The 22674-nt window shown below is 47.9% G+C and overlaps 1 protein-coding gene across 2 annotated transcripts in view; it reads right to left on the bottom strand.

Moving 5' to 3' along the window:
• Positions 1-22674, bottom strand: part of Stn1 (STN1 subunit of CST complex) — a 36880-nt gene that overhangs the window by 2032 nt on the left and 12174 nt on the right. For both annotated transcript variants that reach the window (XM_050145477.1, XM_050145467.1), the window contains exons 4-9: positions 19292-19360; positions 12358-12525; positions 11434-11557; positions 9268-9439; positions 5883-6005; positions 3451-3523 (exon numbers count right to left, since the gene is read on the bottom strand). In XM_050145477.1, the coding sequence (XP_050001434.1) occupies positions 3451-3523; positions 5883-6005; positions 9268-9439; positions 11434-11557; positions 12358-12525; positions 19292-19360 (729 nt within the window). The remainder of the gene's footprint in view (positions 1-3450; positions 3524-5882; positions 6006-9267; positions 9440-11433; positions 11558-12357; positions 12526-19291; positions 19361-22674) is intronic.

The raw sequence follows: 22674 nt of genomic DNA, 5'->3' as shown, positions 1-22674 counted from the left end.
CTAAGGTCCTGGGCTAACAAAAACAAGCTTGCGACCTCTAGTGGCTGTGCCCACTCATTACTCTCAAAATGCGGTCATTTCAGATTCACCAGCAGCTGCACTAAAGAACATGGTGTGTCCAAGGGCTGAAGACTGCCAGTGAGTCTAGATGAGACAACCAAGTGCATGCTTTGTACTTAGCTCTTCTACTCGTGATGCAAGTGCACGGAGCACCCCTGGTCGGATGCTGCTCGATGCAAGTGCACGGAGCACCCCTGGACGGATGCTGGCCTGGTGTAGAGGAGGGATGGTATCTGACTCTCTGTGCAGTTTTGCACTGTTTGGATTTCTAGAATCTGCATACATTATTATTTAGGAGCAATCCTGTTTAGTGCCATAGGTTACGACAACAGCGAAGACAAGTGGTCACAGCCAATACTAAGAGAGTTTCTGTGAGGTCTTGCACCAGAATGCAACCTAGAATCCAGTTCCTGGGAGTTACCTAAGCCAGGTGACTGGTCTATGGCTCTTAAAGGCCCTCGTGTGTTGGGAGCACAGCATGAATGCCCTTGAGGCCACAGATCTCCAGGAAAACCAGAAATATTAAGCATGTGGGATTCCAATGAGAAAGACATAAAGTTTGTTTTCCCACTCGAAAACCAGGGAATTGGAGGTGATTGACAGCCCAGTAATTGGCGTTATCTGCTGGGACAGGTTAGTTATCTAAATGACCCTTACAGACAGGGCCCCCCTAAGCTACCACAACTAGGAGTGGAGATACCCAATAGTCTAAATGACCCTTATGTTATCTGGATAGCCAGCCAGGGCCCCCCTAAACTGCCACAACCAGAACCAGAGGTGTCTAATATTCACAATGACCTCTACGCTATCTGTATGAGTGACCAGGCCAGATTCTTCCCTAAGTCCTTAAGCTAATACAGGCAGCCTGTCTCTGGAACCCATCTGTTTGGAAGAAACTGGACCCTGGGTTTATTTTCCATGGAATTATGCTTCTTACACACTGGGGACTACACTGCACCAGGAAACTTTTCCCAAGTTGCACTGGGTTTAAATATGCCTATAACAACCCCCCGTCATCAGACTCCCTGAGCTTTGATCCAGGTTGATGAGGTCTGAACTGAATTCTCATTCTCACCTCTTAGTGGTCTGCTTCCCTGCCTGCCATGACCACCTGCAGGGTCCTCCTCACTCCTGAAGGGATCAAGAGGCAGAGTCTATCCACCCTGATAGACTCGCTAGTCTGGGCAGGGCTGACCAGACTGTGTATAAAACCTGTCAATTTCTTTAAAATATTTTACTGGTGTGTGTGTGCACGCGTGCATGTGTGTGCACATGTGTGTATGTGTGCGCGTGTGTGTGCACGCACATGCCATGGCACACACATGAATTTGGAAGTCGGTTTCTGCCACTGTAGTGTATATTCCAGGCTAGCTGGCCCACAGGCTCCCTGGACAGGCTCCCAACTCTGCCCCCCAGTTTGCTATAGGGGGTTCTAGGATACAAACATGTAGCACTGAGCACAGCTTTTTTGTAGGTTCCAGGATCTGAACTCTGTCAGCCTTCCGCAGTGAGCACGTCTACCCACTGAGCTGTCTTTCCAGGCAAACTTGTTGTTTTTACTGCACCTCTGGTCCCCAGGCTATAGGTTCTCCCAAGGAAGGAAGCGTGAACCCCTTTCATTTACTTTACAGGTGCCAAGCTATAAACTCTTCAGTCCCAATGCACATCAACCTAAGACTGAGGGGCCTCGATTCAGAGTGGAGGGACCACAGCATCTCCTTAAACCCTTTCTCCAGGGGGGCTGGAGAGACAGCTTGTTTGAGAAGCATAAGGACCAACTTGTGTCAACTCTCCAACACCGGGTAGAATCATGTGTGGCTGTACGTGCGCCTGTAAATCCAGCACTATGTGTGAGTGTGCACGGAGAGTGGGGATGGGGACAGGGGGACCGTAACCCAGCACTGTGTGTGTGTGGAGGGTGGGGATGGTGACAGGAGACCATAATCCCAGCACTGGGGGGGGGGGAGAGTGGGGGCACCTAAAATCTTTCTTTGGCTTCCATGCAAACACACATGCATGCATGCACACACACACACACACACACACACACACACACACACACACTGGGGGGAGGGAAGAAGAAGGAGAGGGAAAGGAGAGTGTGTGTCTCACTGTTATCCCTAGCTGACCTCAAACACTTATCCTCCTGCCTCAGCCTTCTCAGTGCTGGGGTTACAGGTCCATATTATCAGGCCTGCTTAAGGCACTTTTATTATTATTCTGAATAAACCAAACAACATTCATTTACTAAAATAAGAGGTTGTGTTGAGTTTTTTTGTTTTAAATATTTACATTTTAAGTGCACTGATGCCTTGCCTGCATGCATGTCTCTGTGAGTGCATCAGATCCCCTGGAACTGGAGTTACACAGTTGTGAGCTGCCATGTGGGTGCTGGGAATTGAATCTGGGACCTCTGGAAGAGCAGCCAGTGTTCTTACAAGCTGAGACTTCTCTCCAGACCCCCTTTTCCTGTTTGTTTGTTTTTTAAAGACCGGTTGTCACACCACATTGGGTTCTGATGTCACTGGGTCCTAAACAGCAGGGCGGATGATCTGACCCACTCATTCTACCTGGTGACTCAACCTGTCTGTCTGGGCCTGAAGCGGGTGACAGGCGACCTGGGGCTAACAGCCCTTCCTGCTTCAGGATCTTGTTGACAGAAGTATTTGTTTCGGCACGTGTTTGCAGGGTAGGCTCTGAAAGGTCACCTTGAAGACTGACTAGGGCGGACAGACTTGGAGGGAAGACCTACGTTTTCTTTGTAACTAGCGTGAAATGGAACCTGTGCAGTCACAGTAGCTGCAGTGTGAGTGTCCGGCCACTAGAGGCCGACCTTACCCCACAAAAGCAGACCACTTTCCAACCCGGTTCAATTACAACTCATCAGTTTCCAAGACGACTGAATTTCATTATTCATGAGCCGGGCTGTCTAGAACCAGTCCACCTTACACTAGAAGGCCTTGATATTTGAAATGAGGGAAAATGTCACGTTTACATTCAAAGGCAGTGGTAAGCCCGGGTACCAAACAATGCAACTGAAGATGGGACTAGGAAGGAGCACATCTCAGAGCTGAGCATGGTGGCGCACTTCAGTGTGTCGGAAATCCCTGGGGGGCCTCATCTAACAGCCTCCAGCTTGTCCTCTACAGGACCAGGAGCCCCAGGGGTGTTTAACGGAGGGAGCTCCAATGCTGACTTTTCCATCCAACCAAAGTCCAAGGAACTATTCGGGTAGAGCGTGTGTTAATGAAGAGGAAACTGAGCTCGGAGCGGACAGGAACCCTGGCTGTCTCCTCCCTGAGTCAGGAATGGGAACATCCTGATCCCGTCTTCTTCTGGGGAGGGAACCCTGGATGCATCTCATCATCCCCTGGACCTCAGGCCACTTACGATTTGGTTTCTGGCACTCTTCCTTAACGATCTGGTAGATCCTTTGGTGCAGGTCTTTGTCCTTGCTCGTTACCTAGAGTCCAGAGAGAAAATGTGGTTTGAGAACACAGCAGTGTGTCCCTCGGAATTCAAACCAGCACGTGGGGCGGTTCTGCAAATCCCATGGCAATCACCTGCCCTTCCCCAGAGGTTATTTGGATGTTGGACTTGGGCCATTCAGCTCTGTCCCTAAGAATCTGGTTTACTCCCAGGAGCAGGTTCATGGGGGCCAGAAGGTAAAAGAAAACTGATGCTCTGTGCCTTGAAGGGGCGGCTTTCTTGTTCCACACTTGAACCTACTTACAACATTTGTCTTTTCATGTAGTATGTCTGAAGGTGCACAAGTGCTCCAAACCTCTGCCTTCATCCTCCCACTCCTTCCTCTCCACCCCCACACCTGTCTTGTATTTCTTTAGTTTCTCTTCTTCTAAGAACAAGGAAGACTTAAAGAAGAAATGGGCATGGGAAAGCTAGCAAGGTAGAGAACCTAGTTTACCTACTGGAATACCCTCCGCCCTCACAGGCAGACACAGGCATGCTTCCTTCTCAACGAGCAGCAGGTTACTCGCTCAGGTCCAGCAATAAACAGTAACAGCAGAGCCAGGGGAGGAAAGAGGAGGACAGAAGGGAAGAACGGAAAGAGGGAGGATGAGACGAAGGAAAAGAGGGGGAGAGAGGGAGAAGACAGAGAAAGAAGTGGAGGGAAGGCCAAGAAAAAGAGGGAAAGGGGAAAGAGAGGGGAGGGAAAGGAAGGAAAGAAACAAAGCATATAAAGGGGGAGAGGAAGAAGGAAGAGTCTACGCCTGTAATCACTGAAGAACTGGGCGGTAGCGACAGCCCACGACCGCCTGAGACCTGACTTCCAGAGCAGGGCACTCGACGACTTTTAACTTAATGCAAACAGAAGGGTTGTCATTGCTATGATAACTATGTCCAGCAGGGCCTCGGGAGGAAGGAAACCCACAAATCAGGCGTGAGTGGAAGGGGAGGGGTCAGCCACAGAGGGGGCATGGCGTGTATCCTTGTCTGACTACCCCTTCCAGCTCACGGTGAGTCAGAGGAGGAACGGCCCGGCCCTGCCACACCTCGCCCTGGGCAGCTGGCTGCAGTGGCTGTCGCTGCTGGGGGGGGGGGGTTAAGCCTACAGACCCATGGAGAGGCCAACCCAGAGAGCAAGGAGGAACAAGTGTCCAAGAGGACTCCAACTGAGTGGCCCTGCTTGGCTTGACAATGGCTGCCATGTCCTACTGTGCCCTCCCATCCCTGGACGGGGGGGGGGGGGGGGGACGGGGGGACACAGCACTGGTGTTATACAGGACTGTCTCTCCCACAAGTTACTTCTCCAAAGAGGAAATGCCCCACTGAAGAACCCACTGGTGAATCTGAAAGCCGTGTGGCCACCACCAGCCTATCTCCAGGAGATTCACGGTCCCCTTCAGCCACCTCTACAGGGGACACAGGTAGCTCCAGGAGGCCTCGAGTCTCCACTTATGCCTCCAGTATAGACATAGGCAGCAAGAGGCAGACTTTTAACTTGAAAAGAATGAGGCCAACAGCGACCATGCCAGTATTCTGTGGGGAGGGGCAAGGCCTGCAGGGGGCTGACTGGTAGGGCCACCCAAAAGCTTGACTACATGTTCTTTATTCCCGAAACACTCCTTCCTGAGGAGGTCTTGGAAATACTAGCACGAATCCACAGAGATGGCCAAGTAGATAGAGCGGGCAACACTATTTGTGACAACAAAAATCACACCACACCGTAGTGTGTGACACAAAACAATGACTAGAAAGTTCTGGTAAATACTCATACAGCCAGGAAGAGTGAGGCCGATTCACAGGTCCTGACGTGCAAAGGTGATGGGGACGGAGCATGGGGCCCAAAGCACAGAGTGTTATTTCCAGCAGTGGGAGAGTTGTAATGCCTTTGTCTCAACACGGGAGACGCTGTGGCGCTCAGTGGGTGAGGCCAGGGATGCTGGCAACAATCTACATTGCGCAGGACTGTCCCTGACTCCCATCTGGTCCAGTGATGCTGAGGATGAGGATTTCTGACTTGGAAGAAGATTGCTATTTAAAAAAAAAAAAAAAAAGCCATAGGAACATACTTATAACTTAGAAGGATATTAGGTTTCAAGAGGCTGCATGGGTCGGGTGCAGTGGCATACACCTACTCTCTCAGCACTAGAGAAGTAGAAGTAGAAGGGCTATGAGTTCAAGGCCAGCCCGGGCCAGCCTGGGCCAGCCTGGGCTACAGAGCAGGCCTGTTTCACAAAACCAGTGCTGAGAAGAGTTAGATTGCGAGAAGGTAAGAGCTAACCTGTGCTTCCGACTTACACGCCTCCTGAAGATTATTTTAGAAACAAGTGTTTATAATGCTAGCTATGAACACTTACGTAGTAGGGTTTCTGAGGGCCGCCATCTCTCTGGAACACGAATCCTTTGTCCCCCAGCAGCTGTAGAGCATTCTTAAACACACTGTGGACTGAACTGGAAGTGGTGCTGGTCTTTGATTCCACCTGCACAGGGAAGAAAGAGAAGTAAGTTTCATCTTTCATCACCTACGACTAACTCCCCAGACTGACTGGTTTATGAATTCACCCAACAGGCTTGTCTTGTGCTGAGTCAGCACACTCGAGGCCTGTCTCAGCTGAGCAGGCCAGCGGTTAGGCACAGCCGGAAGTCTGTTCTGGAGGGGCCCACTTGAGAACTGTTGTGTGCTTCGGCTCTGATTTAGTCACAGCTTTGTCTTCACACTGCTGGGCAATCTTCCCCACGGGCACCAGCTCCCTCCTCTGGAAGGCTAGGTGAGGCGGGAGAGGGCTCACGGGCCTGGGAGAGCAAAGGTAGTTGCAGCTCTGACAGAGAGGAGCAGACTCAGCGTCAGTCACTGCAAACAATATGGGAAACATCCTTTCCAAGACACTTGCCTCACGTGACCTCAGGATGTGCTTAAAGACCACAGTCCCGAGAGCAGGGCCTGGGGTGGGGGTGGGAGGTCTCCTCTGAAACACCAGCAGCTTCCTGGACTGAGATCTGTGTTTTGCTTGTCATTTTCAAAAGAACAATGACAGACAGGCATGATTCAGGAAACCAAAATTGCTCACAGACTGAAGCAGTGAGATGGGGCTCAGGCCCTGCAGGAACTGGGCGGCTTCCTGAAATATATATAGTCTGCGCTCCCAAACAAACTCTGCATCCATCCAGCTGTCGGAGACACAATGGCTTTGCAAGATCTGCTTATCATGTGTCTGGATTTGCTAAGAAGGGTAATGTTAGAAAAAAAATACATCAGAAGAAAGAAAGAGAAAGAAAGGGAACTGAGCTTTCGAGAGTGATAACGGAGTGCCCAAGGCTCTCGGGTTTCTGCGCCACTGCGAGCATCTGCAGTCTCCCAGGGTGCTATTAGATGGAATTCAGCTGAGTGACGCTGACCTCCCAAGCAGTGCAATCTGACCGACTGATCCATTATTGATGAAAGAAATCGTTTGCAAAGAAAAACAAATACAGCACCGGATTCGTTTCTTTCTAAAAAGCACTGGACAGGTACAACTGTCTTTTCTAAGCTTCTTCAAAAAGATGCTACACCAGAATTCCCCCATAAAACATTCTGACCGGGAGAGTCCTCAGGTCGTTCTAGTTCACTGCAGCCATGTGGCTCCACATGAAGGTGGGTGGCCTTCACTACTTATTAATGTTTCCTCATAGTGGGCATGGAATGGGGGCACCCATGTGAAGTCCTGAAACACAAGAGGCTCATGCAGAAGGACCATGAACTTGAGGCTAGCCTGAGTTATACAGCAAGTTCCAGGTCAGCCTAGACCACAGAACAAGAACATGTCTCAAAAGAAAACGGAGGGCCTATGAGATGCTGAGCCGGGAAAGGTGCTTGCCTCCAAGTGAAAGCACCTGCTGCCGAGTCTCACAATAGGAGCTCAGTCCTTGGGCCCCAGAGGGCAGAAGGATAGAATGGAGTCTTACAGGTTGTCCTCAGGCCTCTATACTCTCATTGTGGCATGTGCACAAGTGCATGCGCGTGCACACACACAATTTGAAAGATGTTTTAAAAGGAAAAGGGGAGAGAAGACAGGGCCGGAGGGAGGTACTGGCAAACACACTGAGAGCCATCAGAAGCCCTAGGAGGGTCTTCCAAATGATACAATGGAAAGCCGGCCAATGGAGGGAGGACAGCTGGCGAGCTGCGGCAACCCTGGCCAAGAACAAAGCTCCCAGCCTTGACCTCCATCTGAGCGCTTCCTGAAACACTACCCCTCATGTCTGTGTATGAGTCCCTGGGTCACTGGGCACAGACTGTTGCCAGGAACAGGTAATTAGTTGTGTAAACAAATCCGAGAAGCAAGGGTCAGGAAGGAGCTGGGGTGGTACCTGTTCCACCAGCAGCATGCAGAATAAGTCAGGACACCCAGAGCAGCCTGGTTGGTGATGGGAGAAGCCTGGAAAATGTCAGGACAGTGGCAGAATAGAGAGTACGTGTGTGAACTCATACTCGGGCACAGGTAATGATAGCTTTTAGATGGTGGCAAAGTCTATGTCCTACCAGGAAAGCACAGAAAGATGCATTGCTCACTGAAAACCTCAGTCTCCTGAAGAAAACCAAAGTGTGTTCCCATTTGGGTAAAAAAAGAAAGGATGCAATTACCACTGTCAATATAAGCTCATCATAAGGCCAGGGACATGCTCAGGAGACTAAGACGGTGCTTCTCCTGGAGACCAGGAACAGGCGGGAGAGAGGTGGGAGGGAAACACACCTGTCGCTTTCTGGGACCACCTGGATTTAAAATAGCCATCATTCCTTGACTAGAGTCCGCCCTCTCCAGTCCTGTTGGAGGTCATGGAGAGGGTAAAGAATGGGACAGACGACCTCTGCTCTCACAGGCCTTACGTTCCGGTAGACAAACGGGGACAAACACTATGGGCCGGTGACATCACAGACGCAATGAAACTGGTGGAGGGCAGGGAGGACGAGTGCCAGGGACACCACACACACTGAGGCACAAGTGACATTCAGAGAGGGGCACGCGGCGGTCAGAGAGGATGAGGAGGCCGGGAGATGGTCCGGGAGCTGAGATTATGCAGTTAAAAGTAAATACGTGAGTCACACCCAACAGCGTCAAACCCAAGAACAGCAGGGCAAGGAAAAGCCTAAACCTGCAATTCCTAGTAAGTCTTGATTTCATATAACATAGAAAACCGAACAACAAACCAGTCTGGAATACAAGGAACACAAGACTGGATGGAGGCGTCACCAAGAGCAACAGGAAAATTTTGTCTTTGAACTTTTCAGTTATAAACATGAATACAGCTTGGCCTTTATCTGAATTCCTACAACATATAGATTGACCTTTTCATGGAAAAGACGAAGCCATTAAAAACCGTGGTTCAGGTACCATCTTGCTGGCCAATCGTCATCTTGGAGGGAGGATGATTCTCTCCTCTTACTTCTTTACCCTCATTTACTTGCTCAGAGATTAAATGCCCATCTCAGCGAGCACTGGCAACGAGGTGCCGTGACCTAAGTCTGCTATTATTCTCTGCTCAGACATAAGAGCAACGTGATTAAGTGAAGAGCGGACGAGGGCAGGCCCAGCCACATTTCGAATTCCTAGTGCTCAGTGACCTTTCTAGAATAGGAAGGCACACGCTAGAACCGTGACATCTGCTTTGGAAGCCCACCCCGCGTGTCTTCCACCAGTCACGCACGCCCTCACCCTTCAGCTGCAGGTGAGGGGACCGAGGCCCTCATGAGCACGCGGCACTTACTTTGTCCGAGCAGGTGCTGTGAACCACAGGCTGGCTGGCCAGGGACTGCAAGGACTCCACCATTTCCAAGTCCTGCTGGTAGAAGGTTTGCACTTTCTTCTCCTGGAGGAATTCTTTGATTTTCTCACTCAACAAAGATGTGAGGCCGGCGAGATCCAAAGTGCCTGTCTTGCTGCAGGGGCAAAATTTAAAATGCCTTGTAGAAACCATCGTCGCCTCAGGTTCCTTTCGGTGTGCATAAAACCAGAATCTAGGAGACGCCATTCTACACTGGTGCTTGTTTTCCGCGGTTGTTGTTTGTTTACAAAAAGGGAAAGCTATGATGGAACTGTATGCATTGACAGACACTCATGACACATATAAAAACAGGCCAACCTGTTTTTGTGAGAGGGAGAAGAAATCCCACTAAATATCTAAGTGATGTTCATGCTGTGGATGCACAGAATAAAGGCACATAAGGGAACCATGGCAACCTAGGAACACTGGTGACCTCTGGGTAGGGGTGCTTGGAGACAGCTTCCACTTTCTGTGTGATAAACATCTACTGTTTGGATTGCTTGAAAGTACGGCTTATTGTATAAGTAATATATTTATATGTTTAAAAAACTAAAGAGAGGGCGGGGGTGCAGCTTAGAGGTAGAGCACTTGCCTAGCGTGAGTTTGGTCCTGGTTCATTCTCTAGCATGGCAAAAGAAGAATGTGTGTGATTGATATGTGTGCGTGAGGGTGCATGTGTGTGCGGTGTGTGTGTGTGTTGTGTGCACGCAGAGGTCAGAGGGAGACACCGGGTGCTCCGTTTTATCACTCTCCACATTAGTCCCGTGAGACCGGATCTCATTGAATTTAGAGGTAAAGAAATGGGCAGCAAGTCCCAGTGATCCTCCTGTCTCTGCCGCCTACACTGTGGGGGTTACAGGTCTGCCCAGATTTTAATATAGGGCTGACATCTGAGCTCAAGTCCTCACACTTGGGGAACACGCAATTTACCCACTGAGCTGTTTCTCTAGTGCCTCTGCCCCAACCCAACAAAAAGTATCTTCCTGAGCAAGCTAGTTTTACATCAACTTGACACAAGCTGTAGTCATTTAAGGAGAAGACCTCAGTTGGGAAAATGCCTCAGAAGAGTGTGCTGCAGACAAGCCTGTCGAGTATTTTCTTAATTAGTGGCTAATGGAGGAAGGCCCGCTCACTGTGGGTGGGGCCACTCCTGGGATGGTGGTCCTGGGTTCTATAAGGAGAACGAGCAAGCTACAGAGAGCAAGCCAGTAAGCAGCACTCCTCCACGGCCTCTGCATCAGCCCCTGCCTTCAGGTTCCTGCCCTCTTTCTGGAGTTCCTGTCCTGACTCCTCTGATGATGAACAGTGATGTGGAAGTGTAAGCTAAATAAACCCTTTCCTCCCCAGCTACTTTCCTCATGGTGTTTCATCACAGAAAAGTAACCCTAAGAAAGACACCTCCTCATTCTGTTCTCCCAGCTGAAGGCGCTGGGAGGCCACTGAGAAGGGATTTTCTTTATCTCATCTCATATTTTAGCCAATGCCTGTATATTCCTATTCCTCCCAGGCTTTGTTTGTTTAATCTACTATGCAGGAATAAGATCTGTTCTGGTTGAAAACAATGCAGTTCTTTCTGTTGTTGTCTTATAGTGGGAGCTGCAGGATGGGGTTCGTGGTCCCCAAGGCACGTTGTTGTCTTATAGTGGGAGCTGCAGGATCGGGGTCGTGGTCCCCATGGCATGTTGTTGTTTTATGATGGGAGCTGCAGGATGGGGTCGTGGTCCCCCGTGGCACAGTATTTTGACTGTGAAAACCCTTGGTGGAGTTTTCTCCATGGTTCTCACCTCAGGGTTTGCTAAGCTTCTTGGATCTGTGAGTTTAGAGTTTTCCTCTGATTTGGAGAAGTTTCAGCTGCCACCCAGTATTCATCCGGGCTCCCCCTATTCCTATAGTAAGTCTAATTATAACACCCTTGTGTCCTTCACACCCTACAGCCTCTGTGCTGTAGTCACCGCTACTTTGCAGGAGAGGAAGCTGGAGCAGAGAGGACTGGAGCCTCTTGTACTCAGGTGGGTATCTGAGGATCTGTGCCGTCACCCCAGCATCTGGCTCCTACTGCTAGACTTCCCTGCAGCCGTCATGTTCTCAAGTGGGGACATGGAGACTTACTCCGGTGGTTCTTCCTCCGTTAGGGCTGGGCCGCGGAAGGGCTGGTCGTACACTCTCCTGTAGAGCACTGGCAGCTCGAGCATCCTTGCAGTCTGAATATTCCACACTGGATCGTCCACCTTATCTACCAACCCAAGAACAAGATGCCACAGAAGGAACACTGGGAGCACTTCCTTCCACGACCAAATCCCCCATAGGACAGTAGTCTGGAGTCGCAGGACAGGCCCCAGCCATCCCTTAAGAGAGAAGTCAATGCCTACAGGGTGACAGGCACATCTGGGGTGGAGACAGGACTGTCGTCAGCAAGTTGTGTTATGCTGATACATGGCCAGTCCTTGAAATTTATATTTACTTAAGCTAGAGCCTCTGTATGTAGCCCTGGCTAGCCTGTAACTCATTATGTACACCAGGCTGGCCTCAAATGCATGGAGATCTGCCTGCCTCTGTCTCCTGGGTGCTGGAGTTAAAGGTGTGTGTCACCCATGCCTGGCTGCTTTTGAGATTTTCCCTCTAAAAACCAGCCAGCACAGTGCAAAGGGGGTGATTTGGGACTATTTCTAATTAGCTATTTTCATTAGAGTTAATGGGCTTAATGGTGTTCAAGACATTTCCATCCTTTTGAGAACTGGAACACTCTGCCCTAATGGACTGACATTTAGAATTTCAAAGTACTTCAGAAACGGCGGTGCTGTCCAGATAAACTCGCCATCTCTATAGAGTCCATTATTCATTCTTTCCCAATTTACTTCTAATTAACATTCTTCAAAATAAGATTTAAAAGTGCTGCTCTCCTAAAAACAGCATGCTAAACACAACTTCCCCACTACACGTAAATCTTTGCCAGTCTGACTTGGAACTAAAGAAGCATTCACAGAACACACACCCAGAAGAGCAGCTCCCTTGGCAGAAACTCCCTGTGCTTACAGTAAAGGGTGGCGCTGATTTCTCGCTGTTCTCTGAACATGCGCACGTAGCCTCTGACGCGGATAACGTCCCCAATTTCTATCTTGGTTTTCTGCTCAATGGTCTCCTGCAGTTTCTTAAGCTGTGAGGTCATGCTTAGCTCTCTTGCAGAGCTTGGAGCAGCTGGGTCTGTTGGGGCCAGGAAAAGCGAAGAAAGGTGTAAGCAAGTGTCCCTCCACGGTACGGACACAGCATCTCCGTAAGTTTGGTCTCCTGGTGAGTTGCTGTGATCTTCTACAGACTGTACAACACACCAGCACACCTGAACGTGAGGGTGTACAGGTGTTCTTTACGAACTGTATAACACACCAGCGCACCTGAACGTGAGGGTGTACAGGTGTTCTTCTACAGACTGTACAATACAGCTGCATACCTGAACGTGAGGGTATACAGGTGTTCTTCTACAGACTGTACAATACACCAGCACACCTGAACGTGAGGGTGTACAGGTGTCCTTCTACAGATTGTACAATACACCAGCACACCTGAACATGTGGGTCTACAGGTTCTCTTCTACAGACTGTACAATACACCAACACATCCAAGTTGCACAACTGCTCCCTTCTGCTAGCTCCATTTCAGAAGAGAAACTTGTGCCACAGAGACATCAAGCAACCTGTCTGAAATAAACAGCCAGTTAACAAGAAGGTTTCTGGTTGAAGTGCAGTGTGTGGTTGTGGAGACTGTGGTCACACTGTATATCGCATGCTGCCTGCCTCAGAGGTTATCAGAGCAGCTAAGTAGAGACCCAGTGTTCTGTCTGTCTGCTGTAATCCCAGCCATGCGTCAACAGAAGCTACCCAACTCCGCATTTTGTGTAGCTTTGGTTCTTGAAATGTGGCCTTGCTATGCAACCCCTCATGGTCTTGAACCCTCTACCCCAGCTTTAGCCTTCTGAGTGCAGAGAATTATTCAGTCTTCCATACAATAGAAGCCCCACCATGATATGGCGTTCTATAGCTGCATGTTTCTTCCCTTTTGGCGGCTTTTCACTTTGATTTGTATCATCTGCGGGGGCCGGCACAGCATGGAGGCGGCTCCTGTAGGCAGAGAAGCCTGCCTTGTATCTCTGCTGGGCTCCTAGCTGTTGTGACACCTCCCTGGGCATGCTGCTTCTCCACTCCGATGTCCCCCTCTCCTCAACGAAATCAATCAAGGAAATGAGGGTAATGGCAGTCTACTGCTGCACACACGCATGCACATATGTGATCGCATGCCCACAGACACACACACACACAAGGCTGTCGTGCATGGCTCAACTTCGCATACCATGGACAGAGGAAGTGACGACTGTGCTATTTGTGACAACAGATGACTGAGCTCTCTAGACAATTATTTTCTTTGGGGACTTCCACTGAGTTTGCAAGCTGTGACTTTTTACAGTGTTTGCCAGAACAACCTCACCCTGCATTCACACACGTACGTCACTGGCAAAGCACGCATGCTCTCAGCTCCCTTGTGAACCTGCCATAGCAACCTGGATAGCCCAAGCAAAGCCCAATTCTGTCAAGAACTGGGCAAAAAGGACTGGGAGTATTGGCGTCTGGTGTGATCCCTGCACTACTGGAGGATCAGGAGTTCAAGGCGAGGCTCAGCAATGCTGTGAATTCAAGACCAGCTGGATTTCAAGAGACCCTGTTTAAAAACAAAACAAAACCACTAAGAAGTAAATTAAAACAAACAGCAAAAGAAACCATGTACTGTTTTTGATGTTTTCTTTATTGGGGTCTTATGTACCCTTGTCTGGAATTCAATACATAGCAAGGGTGAGTTTGAACTTCTGATCCTCCTGCCTCTATCTCCAAAATGTTGGGGTTACTGGTTTGTCCCAGACACTGAACTGGCTGTTTTTATACTCCATGATAGACTTCGTGCACGATTTGTTGCTGATAAGCCTGCACTGTTAGATTCATGTAAACTTGAAGTAGACTATGTGCATGATGCCCATCAAGCATACTGTCCATGGCTTCAAACATTTATTTGAGTTCATTCTGTTGCATAAGAGTCTAAAAAAATTGCTGGGCGGTGGTGGCGCACGCCTTTAATCCCAGCACTCGGGAGGCAGGGGCAGGCGGATCTCTGTGAATTGGAGACCAGAGTGGTCTACAGGGCGAGAGCCAGGACAGGCTCCAAAGCTACAGGGACACCCTGTCTCGAAAAAACAAAAACAAAAACAAACAAAAAAAAGAGTTTAAAAAAATCTTGATTTTTGAATCCACTCCTCTTGTTGCTGCCGACTGTTTCCAGGGACCCAGCAGCTGGGACTTACGAGAACATAGCATGTTCATTGGGATAAAAATACAATATGTCTTCTTCAAATTTCCCTGTGTAAGCTGCAGGATGGGAATCATGGCCAACTCTTTCCAGATATTACTCCCTACCTGAAAAGACATCTGTTAAATGCTGGTTCAGTCCCACGTTCTGGTTTGTCTTGGTAAGGTTTCAGTAGAGAAGTGATCTCTCATTTGATCTTTTGATGGAATTTTCTTCTTTCTGACCAATTGCAGCTTCGACAGTCATGGTTCTGTAATGTGTAGCAGCCCTAGAACACACTTGCTGGACCAAGGCCCATAGCATCACAGCGAGCACAAAGAACTGTGCGCATGCGGCAACCTACACCTCGGAAACTAGAGGCAAAGCAATGTGGCTCCTTAGCTCACTGGGTTTCTTCTCTCGCCATGTTCCTATCTCCAGGCCCGCTTCTACTCACCCTGACATTTAAGGGTATTTATAAACCTCACTACCAATATGTAGACGTCACACAGGATTATAAGTAGCGCGTGCGGCACCACTGACATCAGACTGACGGTTGATCTGAGGCCCAACTTTCATTTAAAGAGTGAGCCAAATTGATGAAAGAAGGCTCCAGTGTGTAATTTAGTGACTGTAATGAGATGGCTGGAGTCTGACAGAACCTCACTTTAGTAACCTATTCCATCCCGAAGATAACTCTCTAATAGTGAGGACCAAGCTTTCTTACTTTGTTCATAAGTTAAGTGCAAATGGTACATTCAATGTAACATCTACAGAAGTTCACATTATAATCTTTATTAATTGACTGAAACATAATTTTGACTCAAACTAAATTTTGTTTTTAAAAATTGTCTTTTTTGGCCACCTTCCAATGGAAAGCTTTTAAAAACTTGGGGCAATTAAATTAAAGGAGAGAATGAGCGAGTTGGGAGCAATTTAAAAATACTACTTTACGTGTGGCATGACAAGGATCCTTTCTAGGCTGCCTCCTGCCTGGCACGCTTACTCTGGCTGTCCTGGAACTCGCTCTATAGACCAGGCTGGCCTCAAACTCACAAAGATCCGCCTGCCTCTGACTCCCGAGTGCTGGAATTAAAGGCGTGCGCCACCACCGCCCAGCTACCGTTTTCTTTATCCTTGCCAGATTTAAAGCATCCTCCTCTTGGTGTGTTCAGTATTAACAGCCACTCTGTTGATCCAAAACATCACTATTACAAGTGCAGGAATTACATGGTGTTCCTGATCACGTCACTTCTTTAAAAAGAGTTAACTAACCTGGATGTGGTAGCATAAACCTTTGATCCCACCACAGGGGAGGCAGAGGGTTTAGTGCGAGTTTGAGGCCAGCTATATAGTGAGACCCTATTCCCCCCACCAAAAAAAAAAAAGTTAATTTAGAAAACAAAAACAATGTCTAAATTACAAACCAAATCAATCTACAGCCTGTTTAGAGTTTTATTGGGACAGAGCCATGCCTGATTGCCCGTGTATCATCCATGGCCACTTGGTGCTAAAATGGCAGTGTCGAGTAGCAGAGGCAGATCATACCTACAAACAGGAAATATTTACCATCTGCCCTTTACAGCAAGTCTGGCCAGCCTCCGCGAAGCTCAGGTGTGGCTGGATAATTCACCTTCTGATTAAAGACTGAGCGGAGCTGTAAACGTGCTAACGACTGCTAACGCTCCAGTGGTTTGAATGGTTTGCTACCCTAGAAACTATATCCCAAACTGTACTGGTCAGCACTCCATCACGGTAATGAGACACTGATTCAGATCACTTACGGAATAAAGAGCTGTTTTTGGCTCATAGTTTGAGGTGTTCAAATGCTGGGTCATCTCCATGGTTTGTGATGAGAGCAGCGTGCCATGGCAGGAGAGTGTGTCACACACTGAGCCAGGAAGCAAGAAGAGACTGGGGCAGGGTACTATAACCCTTTCCGATGCCATGTCCCTAACAACCTAGGACCTCACATTAGTTCCCATCTCTTCTACTTCTACACTATTGTCCATTTTTGCCACCCCTGGGGACTAAGCATCTAATGGACCTTTGAGAGACACTTATTCAGACCACAGCAACAATACAACAGTGTCAGGGGGTGGCTGAAGGGGGGCTATTCAGACCAGAAGGGCAGTGTGAACCAGTGGATACTACTGTAAACTGCAGGGGGCTGGCTTCTCTTTTTGTTCTTTTGCCCTTGGGGGAATGCTCCAGAGGAAGCAACAGTCAAGGAGCCCTCTTTCAGGTGGAGACCGGCCTCTTCCAGGCATGAGACCCATCTGTACTTAATCTTGGATTTCCAACCTCCAGGACTGAGAAATAAAGTTTGTAATAAGTTACCTGCCTGCGTATCCTGTGTAACAGCACTGTGGTGGCTCATCTTCAGAGTCACTAGACTGGATGTAGAATCCCCATAGAAAAACACTCTGGGTGTGTCTATGAGGATGTCTTCAGAAAAGTTTAACCCATGAAGGAAGCCACCCTGAATGTGAGCTCTACCATCCCCGGGGCTGGGATCCCCAACTGAATACAAACAGAAAGGAGCCGGTGAGAGGACAGCGGCATGCCTCTGCTTCCTGCGGATGCAGTGTGGCCAGGGGCATCATTCACCCGCCTCCACGCCTTCCCTGACAAACTGTGTGCTGAAACACAGTATTTCCTTTAGACTGTGCGCGGTGGCACTCACATTTAATCCTAACAATGAGAAGGCAGAGGCAAGAGGATCTCTATGAGTTTAAAGCTGGCCTATACAGTGAGCTGAGGCCAGCCAGGGCTACATAGTGAGAACATGCCCCAACCCCAGGCGTTCCCCTTGTCAGCCATGTAGTCACAGCAGTTAGAAAAGTAGTTGGCATAACCACAGACTAAGATAAGTAATCTAAACTGTTCAAGAAGCCCACTATCTGATTGTCTTACAGGTTTATCTCTTGCCTTAAGTCTACCTATGATGTCTCCCAAGCAAAGCAGAGCCACGGACTTAGATGTTCTCAGACCAGGAGAAGGAGGAATGCTAAAGTTATACAAAACTAGTTCATTCCTAAATAGACCCTGGGAAACTAAACAAAGCCATTGGCCAGCACAGCCGAAGGCATGCTGGGACTCCGACAGAGGACGGCAAAAGCAAAGAGGAAACCTCATGAGCTTAGACATTCCTGCAGCATACAGCACAGATGAACAGACACGGGAGTGAGAAACTTGACAAACCCACACGAACCCCACTATTCCGTGTACGTTACAAAAAGAAGAGTGCCAGTACCTGCGACTCCTCGGAGCCTAAGATGATCACTAGCATTGCCTAATGCCTTTCAGTTATTATGAACTCAATTTTTTTAAAAATTAATCTTATGCTAGGTGGTGGTGCATACCTTTAATCCCAGCACTTAGGAGACAGAGGCAGGGGGATCTCCAGGATCAAGGCCAGCCTGGTCTGCATAATGAGTTCCAGGACAGCCAGGACTACACAGATCTTGTCTTGAAAAACTTAATTTTTCAATGCTGGGAACTGAACATGAGTTCTCTGCAAGAGAACTTTAAGAGTTACTTAAGGGGCCGGAGATATGGCTCAGTGGTTAAGAGCACTTTCTGCTCTTGCAGAGGACCCAGGTTGGGTTCCAAGCACCCATAGCTTACAGTCCTTTGTAACTCTAGTTCCAGAGGACACAACACCCTCTTCTGGCCTCTGTAGGCACTGCATGCATGTGCTACAGAGATACACATACAGGTAAAACACCCATACACAAAAGATAAATAAGCCTAAAAAAATTACCCAAGAGGGCTCAGGTCTATAAATTCATGGCAAGAATATTTGCCCAGCATGTTTAAAGGCCCTAGATTTTAACCCTGGAAACACAAACACACACGCTCATGTACACACACACACACACACACACACACACACACACACATACACACACACACACCAAGCATCATAAAAATATATTCATGTAATTCCAAATGCTCTGGTTAGTTAATGTGTTCAAAATACAATTTTAAGATTTACATTAACTTTCAAAAGAATCCTATCCTATCACAAGCTTTGGATTCCTGCTTGTTTGAGCATGATAGAGTTTTCTGAAAATCTGTGTCACAGCAACCATGTTGGAGACACAATCTTCAAAATCTTTGGTGAAGGATTTTGAACTGATGCATCATTAGACGATAATATCTTGACTTGCAAAATTTTGAGGTAAAAACTGTACTGTAGAAATTCCAGGGATCCTGTCTCATGCTCTATGCTTAGGAGAAAATTATGGCCAAGCAGGTAGGAGAGGGGCAATTGCCCTTTCTCTCCATGGCACCAGGTTCCAGAGCAGCAGAGCTCTGGGGACAGTATGTTAGGGCCACCAACGCAACCACCAGCCAGAGCTCTGGGGACAGTGTGTCAGGGCCACCAACGCAACCACCAGTCAAAGCTCTGGGGACAGTGTGTCAGGGCCACCAACGCAACCACCAGTCAAAGCTCTGGGGACAGTGTGTCAGGGCCACCAACGCAACCACCAGCCAAAGCTCTGGGGACAGTGTGCTAGGGTCACAATGTAACCCATCAGTAACTTAGTGTGAAACTGGCAGTTGTTTGGTGAGTTCCCTTGAGCAAAATCGTTTGTTTCTCGGACAATCAAAGGAATGTGACGAGTGTGATTACCTGGCGGAGACTCAGTACTGCTCGACCTTTTCCAGCAGGTGCAGTTTATAACTCCAGTGGCATCATCCACTGAAAGAGAAGCATCAACAGGTAGGTGAGAGACTTGGGCGTGCTGGTCAATCCGCATGTCCTCATTGCATTCAGCCATCCTGAAAGATGACAGCTCCAACAGCCTAGTGGAGCAACTCTCTTAAAAAACTCTGCCTCTGAGTGGATGGAAGGGAGGAGAGAGGTGGGAGAGGGAGGACAAATGGAAGAAGAGGAGGGAGGAACTGCGGTTAGGATGTAAAATAAATGAAAAAATGTAATTAATAAAAAGAAAAAAACAAAGCAAAAACTCTCCCTCTGTCGTCAGGAGCAACCAACCTTTCGCTGCACACCAGTAGGAACTGCTTCCCTGTAAGCACCGTCAGCGTTTCCCTCAGCCTACCGCAATGGTAGTGCCGAATCTTATCTGGTCTGGTAGCGGTGCATCCTCAGGAAGTGAGCGAGTGCCCACATCCATAACCTGCCTTTCTCCTCTCTCTCTAAAACAAGAAAGTAGCCGTGCTCTGTGGTCAGAGGCACAGGCACTCTGGCTCAGCCTTCTGTCACCTCTACTCTTACTAGCTCGCTCACTGCCCAGGCAAAGTGGATCACATTCCACAGAGGCTTCCCTGTGGAAAGGCTTCTGCCCGGTCCTGGCCTCTACAGGGGTATGAGGATGATCAAGCTCGTCCCAGAAGGACCCAGCTTTATCTTCATAACAGAAAAAAATTATACCCTGGCCATAAAAATAGAACTGGTCTGGTTTATTTTATTTATAATGCCAAAAGGGAAAAAAGAATCAAACAATTTCCGTGAGACTTGGATTTGTGACTGCAAAGGAACTTGGAGATCTTTGCTGAGGGAAGGCAGGATCTTCTCCATGCCTGAATTCTGACAAACTCCAAACATAGGTTGCTAAGTACAGAGAAGTGGGCCTCATGATCAAAGCAAAGAGAAAAAAGCAGATTGTTGTAAAGGCCTACACAACATAGAATAGGAGGAGGAAATGTCTTATTGTTGGCTTAAATCAATGTAGGAAGAAGATTAGGCTATCCGTACAGTGAATCAGCCCATTCTGTTAACATAAAATAGGTGAACGGTGTGAGAAGTGAATATGGGGACTGTCTTTACACTCTGGATTTAGAACCGGAGAAAAAAGACTTTCTAAGCAAAATCTGAAAATTGTAACTCATTAAACAAAGCTTAATATATTTGCTGACCTAAAACCAATAACAGATAGCAACTTTTCCAATACACGGTTACTGCTTTAATATCTAGATTTCCTACCAGCTAGTGAGAAAAGTACCAAGACCAGAAGAGAAGTAGAACCAAAGAAAGGGGATGTGCAATGCATGGAAAACATGCAAGGCAAATAAATAAATGTCAGTATGCTAAATCCAGTAATTGCCATGGAAAAAAATCACATTTAAATAATTTCTCAACTGCTAGATTGACAGTTAAAAACACTGATATCCAGGGTAAGGATATGGCTCAGTCGTACATCACGTACCTGGCATGCATGAGGCTCTGGGTTCAATCCCCAATACAAAAACAAATAAGAAAATACCAATACCCTCATTGGCTATGAGTTGGGTTATACATCAGCAGCCCATTTCAAAACAGCAAGACCGGAAGCATGTGTCAGATTTTTAAGAGCACACACCCTTTGACTTGGCAATGACTTCTAGTAAATTATTCCACAGAGAAAGACAGAACAGGCGCACAGGATCTACATCTTGAATGACACTGCTCACTAAAGCAGTGCTTGTAGCACTGGAAATAGGAGCAACATAATGTTTACAAATATGTAGTTGGCTAAATAAACTGCAACGACATAGCATAGGAGACTAATGAACACCTCGATCCTCACTGTTGAAAGATACACATGCTTCACTGCAAAACACAAAGCCCCATCTATACCTTATAAATCATATATATATATATATATATATATCAGTATATTTCAAGAGAAATGATTTTAAGATATTAAATGTTAGTAGCAGAATCTTTTGAAGTATGGGAGAAGACACCTACAATCAGTGTGAACATTAACTTGATGTGGGATTTCCCTCTGTATGCTGTGAATACCATTGGTTAATAAAGAACTGCTTTCAGCTTATAGCAGAGCAGGGCAGAACAGAGGTAGGTGGGGAAAACTAAACTGAATGCAGAGAGAAAGGAGGCAGAGTAAGAGAGAAGCCATGGAGCCTCTGCTGGAGACAGATACGCTGAAATTTTGCTGGGAAGCCACAACCATACTCAGATTAATGGAGATGGGTTAAATTCAGATGTAAGAGTTAGCTAATAACAAGTTAGAGCTAATGGACCAAGCAGTGTTTTAAATAATATAGTTTCTGTGTGATTATTTCCGGGCTGAGTAGCCAGGAACCAACTATGGCCTCCTTCCAACATTAACTGTTAGATAAATTTCAAAAACAAAAAGAGGCAGGGTTTTACTCTGTAGCTGGCTTGGACTCACTGAGTAGCCCCAGCTGGTCTCAGACCTACAGCAATCCTTTGCCTCAGCTTCATGAGTGCCGGGATTACAGGCAGGAACCACGGCAGCTGGCTGAAAATGTTTATTTATATTGGAAGTAAGACCAACAGCAAGTGAGTGAACATTTGTTCTAGAGGATGTGAGGTTATCCTGGCCTACCCTGAGCCTCTCGAGAGCCACATCAGAGCTTAAATTGCTGCCAGGGGCTCTGTGTTCTACGGGTACTGCCACCAAATCCCGACTTCTCTGGCTTGTAACTTCTCATGTAGCATGGCTCCTGAGGCCTGCTGCCGAGCGACCTGGAAGAGGTGAAGCATTGCAAAGCTACACCACATCCTTCCTCAGGGTGCTACAGGATGACTCAGTGTGGGCAGAGATGCCATAGGACATGCCTGCAGCGAGTCAGAGCACACAAGGAGAGCCATGCCGGGCCTGTGGAAGGCAGGGAGAAAAGTGGCTCCCGGCTTCAATTAGCCACCCGAGAACTGAAGCGCCAAAGCCTTCTGCTCTTAAGTACTTCCACATTGCTGTTTTCCTGCAGTCCACAGATGTGTCGGGCTCTCACAACACCCACTTGAGGGAAAGGCTGCTTAGGGAAGAGCCAAGCCTAGCACCTTAAATGTTTCTGTGGGGGCAGAAGTGAGTTAAGTGAATCCCTTTATGTCACAAGCCTAAGGCAGACCCAATTCCCAAGCCAGAACTGAAATCCCCACCAGTTTCCTATATCGGATCTGAGAATATCAACCCCAGATGACTGGGGTCCGGGAGCCTGGAGAAATGCGGCGATGTGGGCGAGAAAAGCTATGTGAGCGCTCCACAGACAACAGTCACATTGGGGCCAGTTAGCCGTCCAAAGAGA

This window comes from Alexandromys fortis, unplaced genomic scaffold (assembly GCF_014885135.2).
Source record: "Alexandromys fortis isolate MF-2015 unplaced genomic scaffold, M_Fortis_MF-2015_v1.1 scaffold_16, whole genome shotgun sequence".
Classification (NCBI taxonomy): Eukaryota; Metazoa; Chordata; class Mammalia; order Rodentia; family Cricetidae; genus Alexandromys; species Alexandromys fortis.
This window is presented reverse-complemented; position numbering and strand designations above follow the sequence as displayed.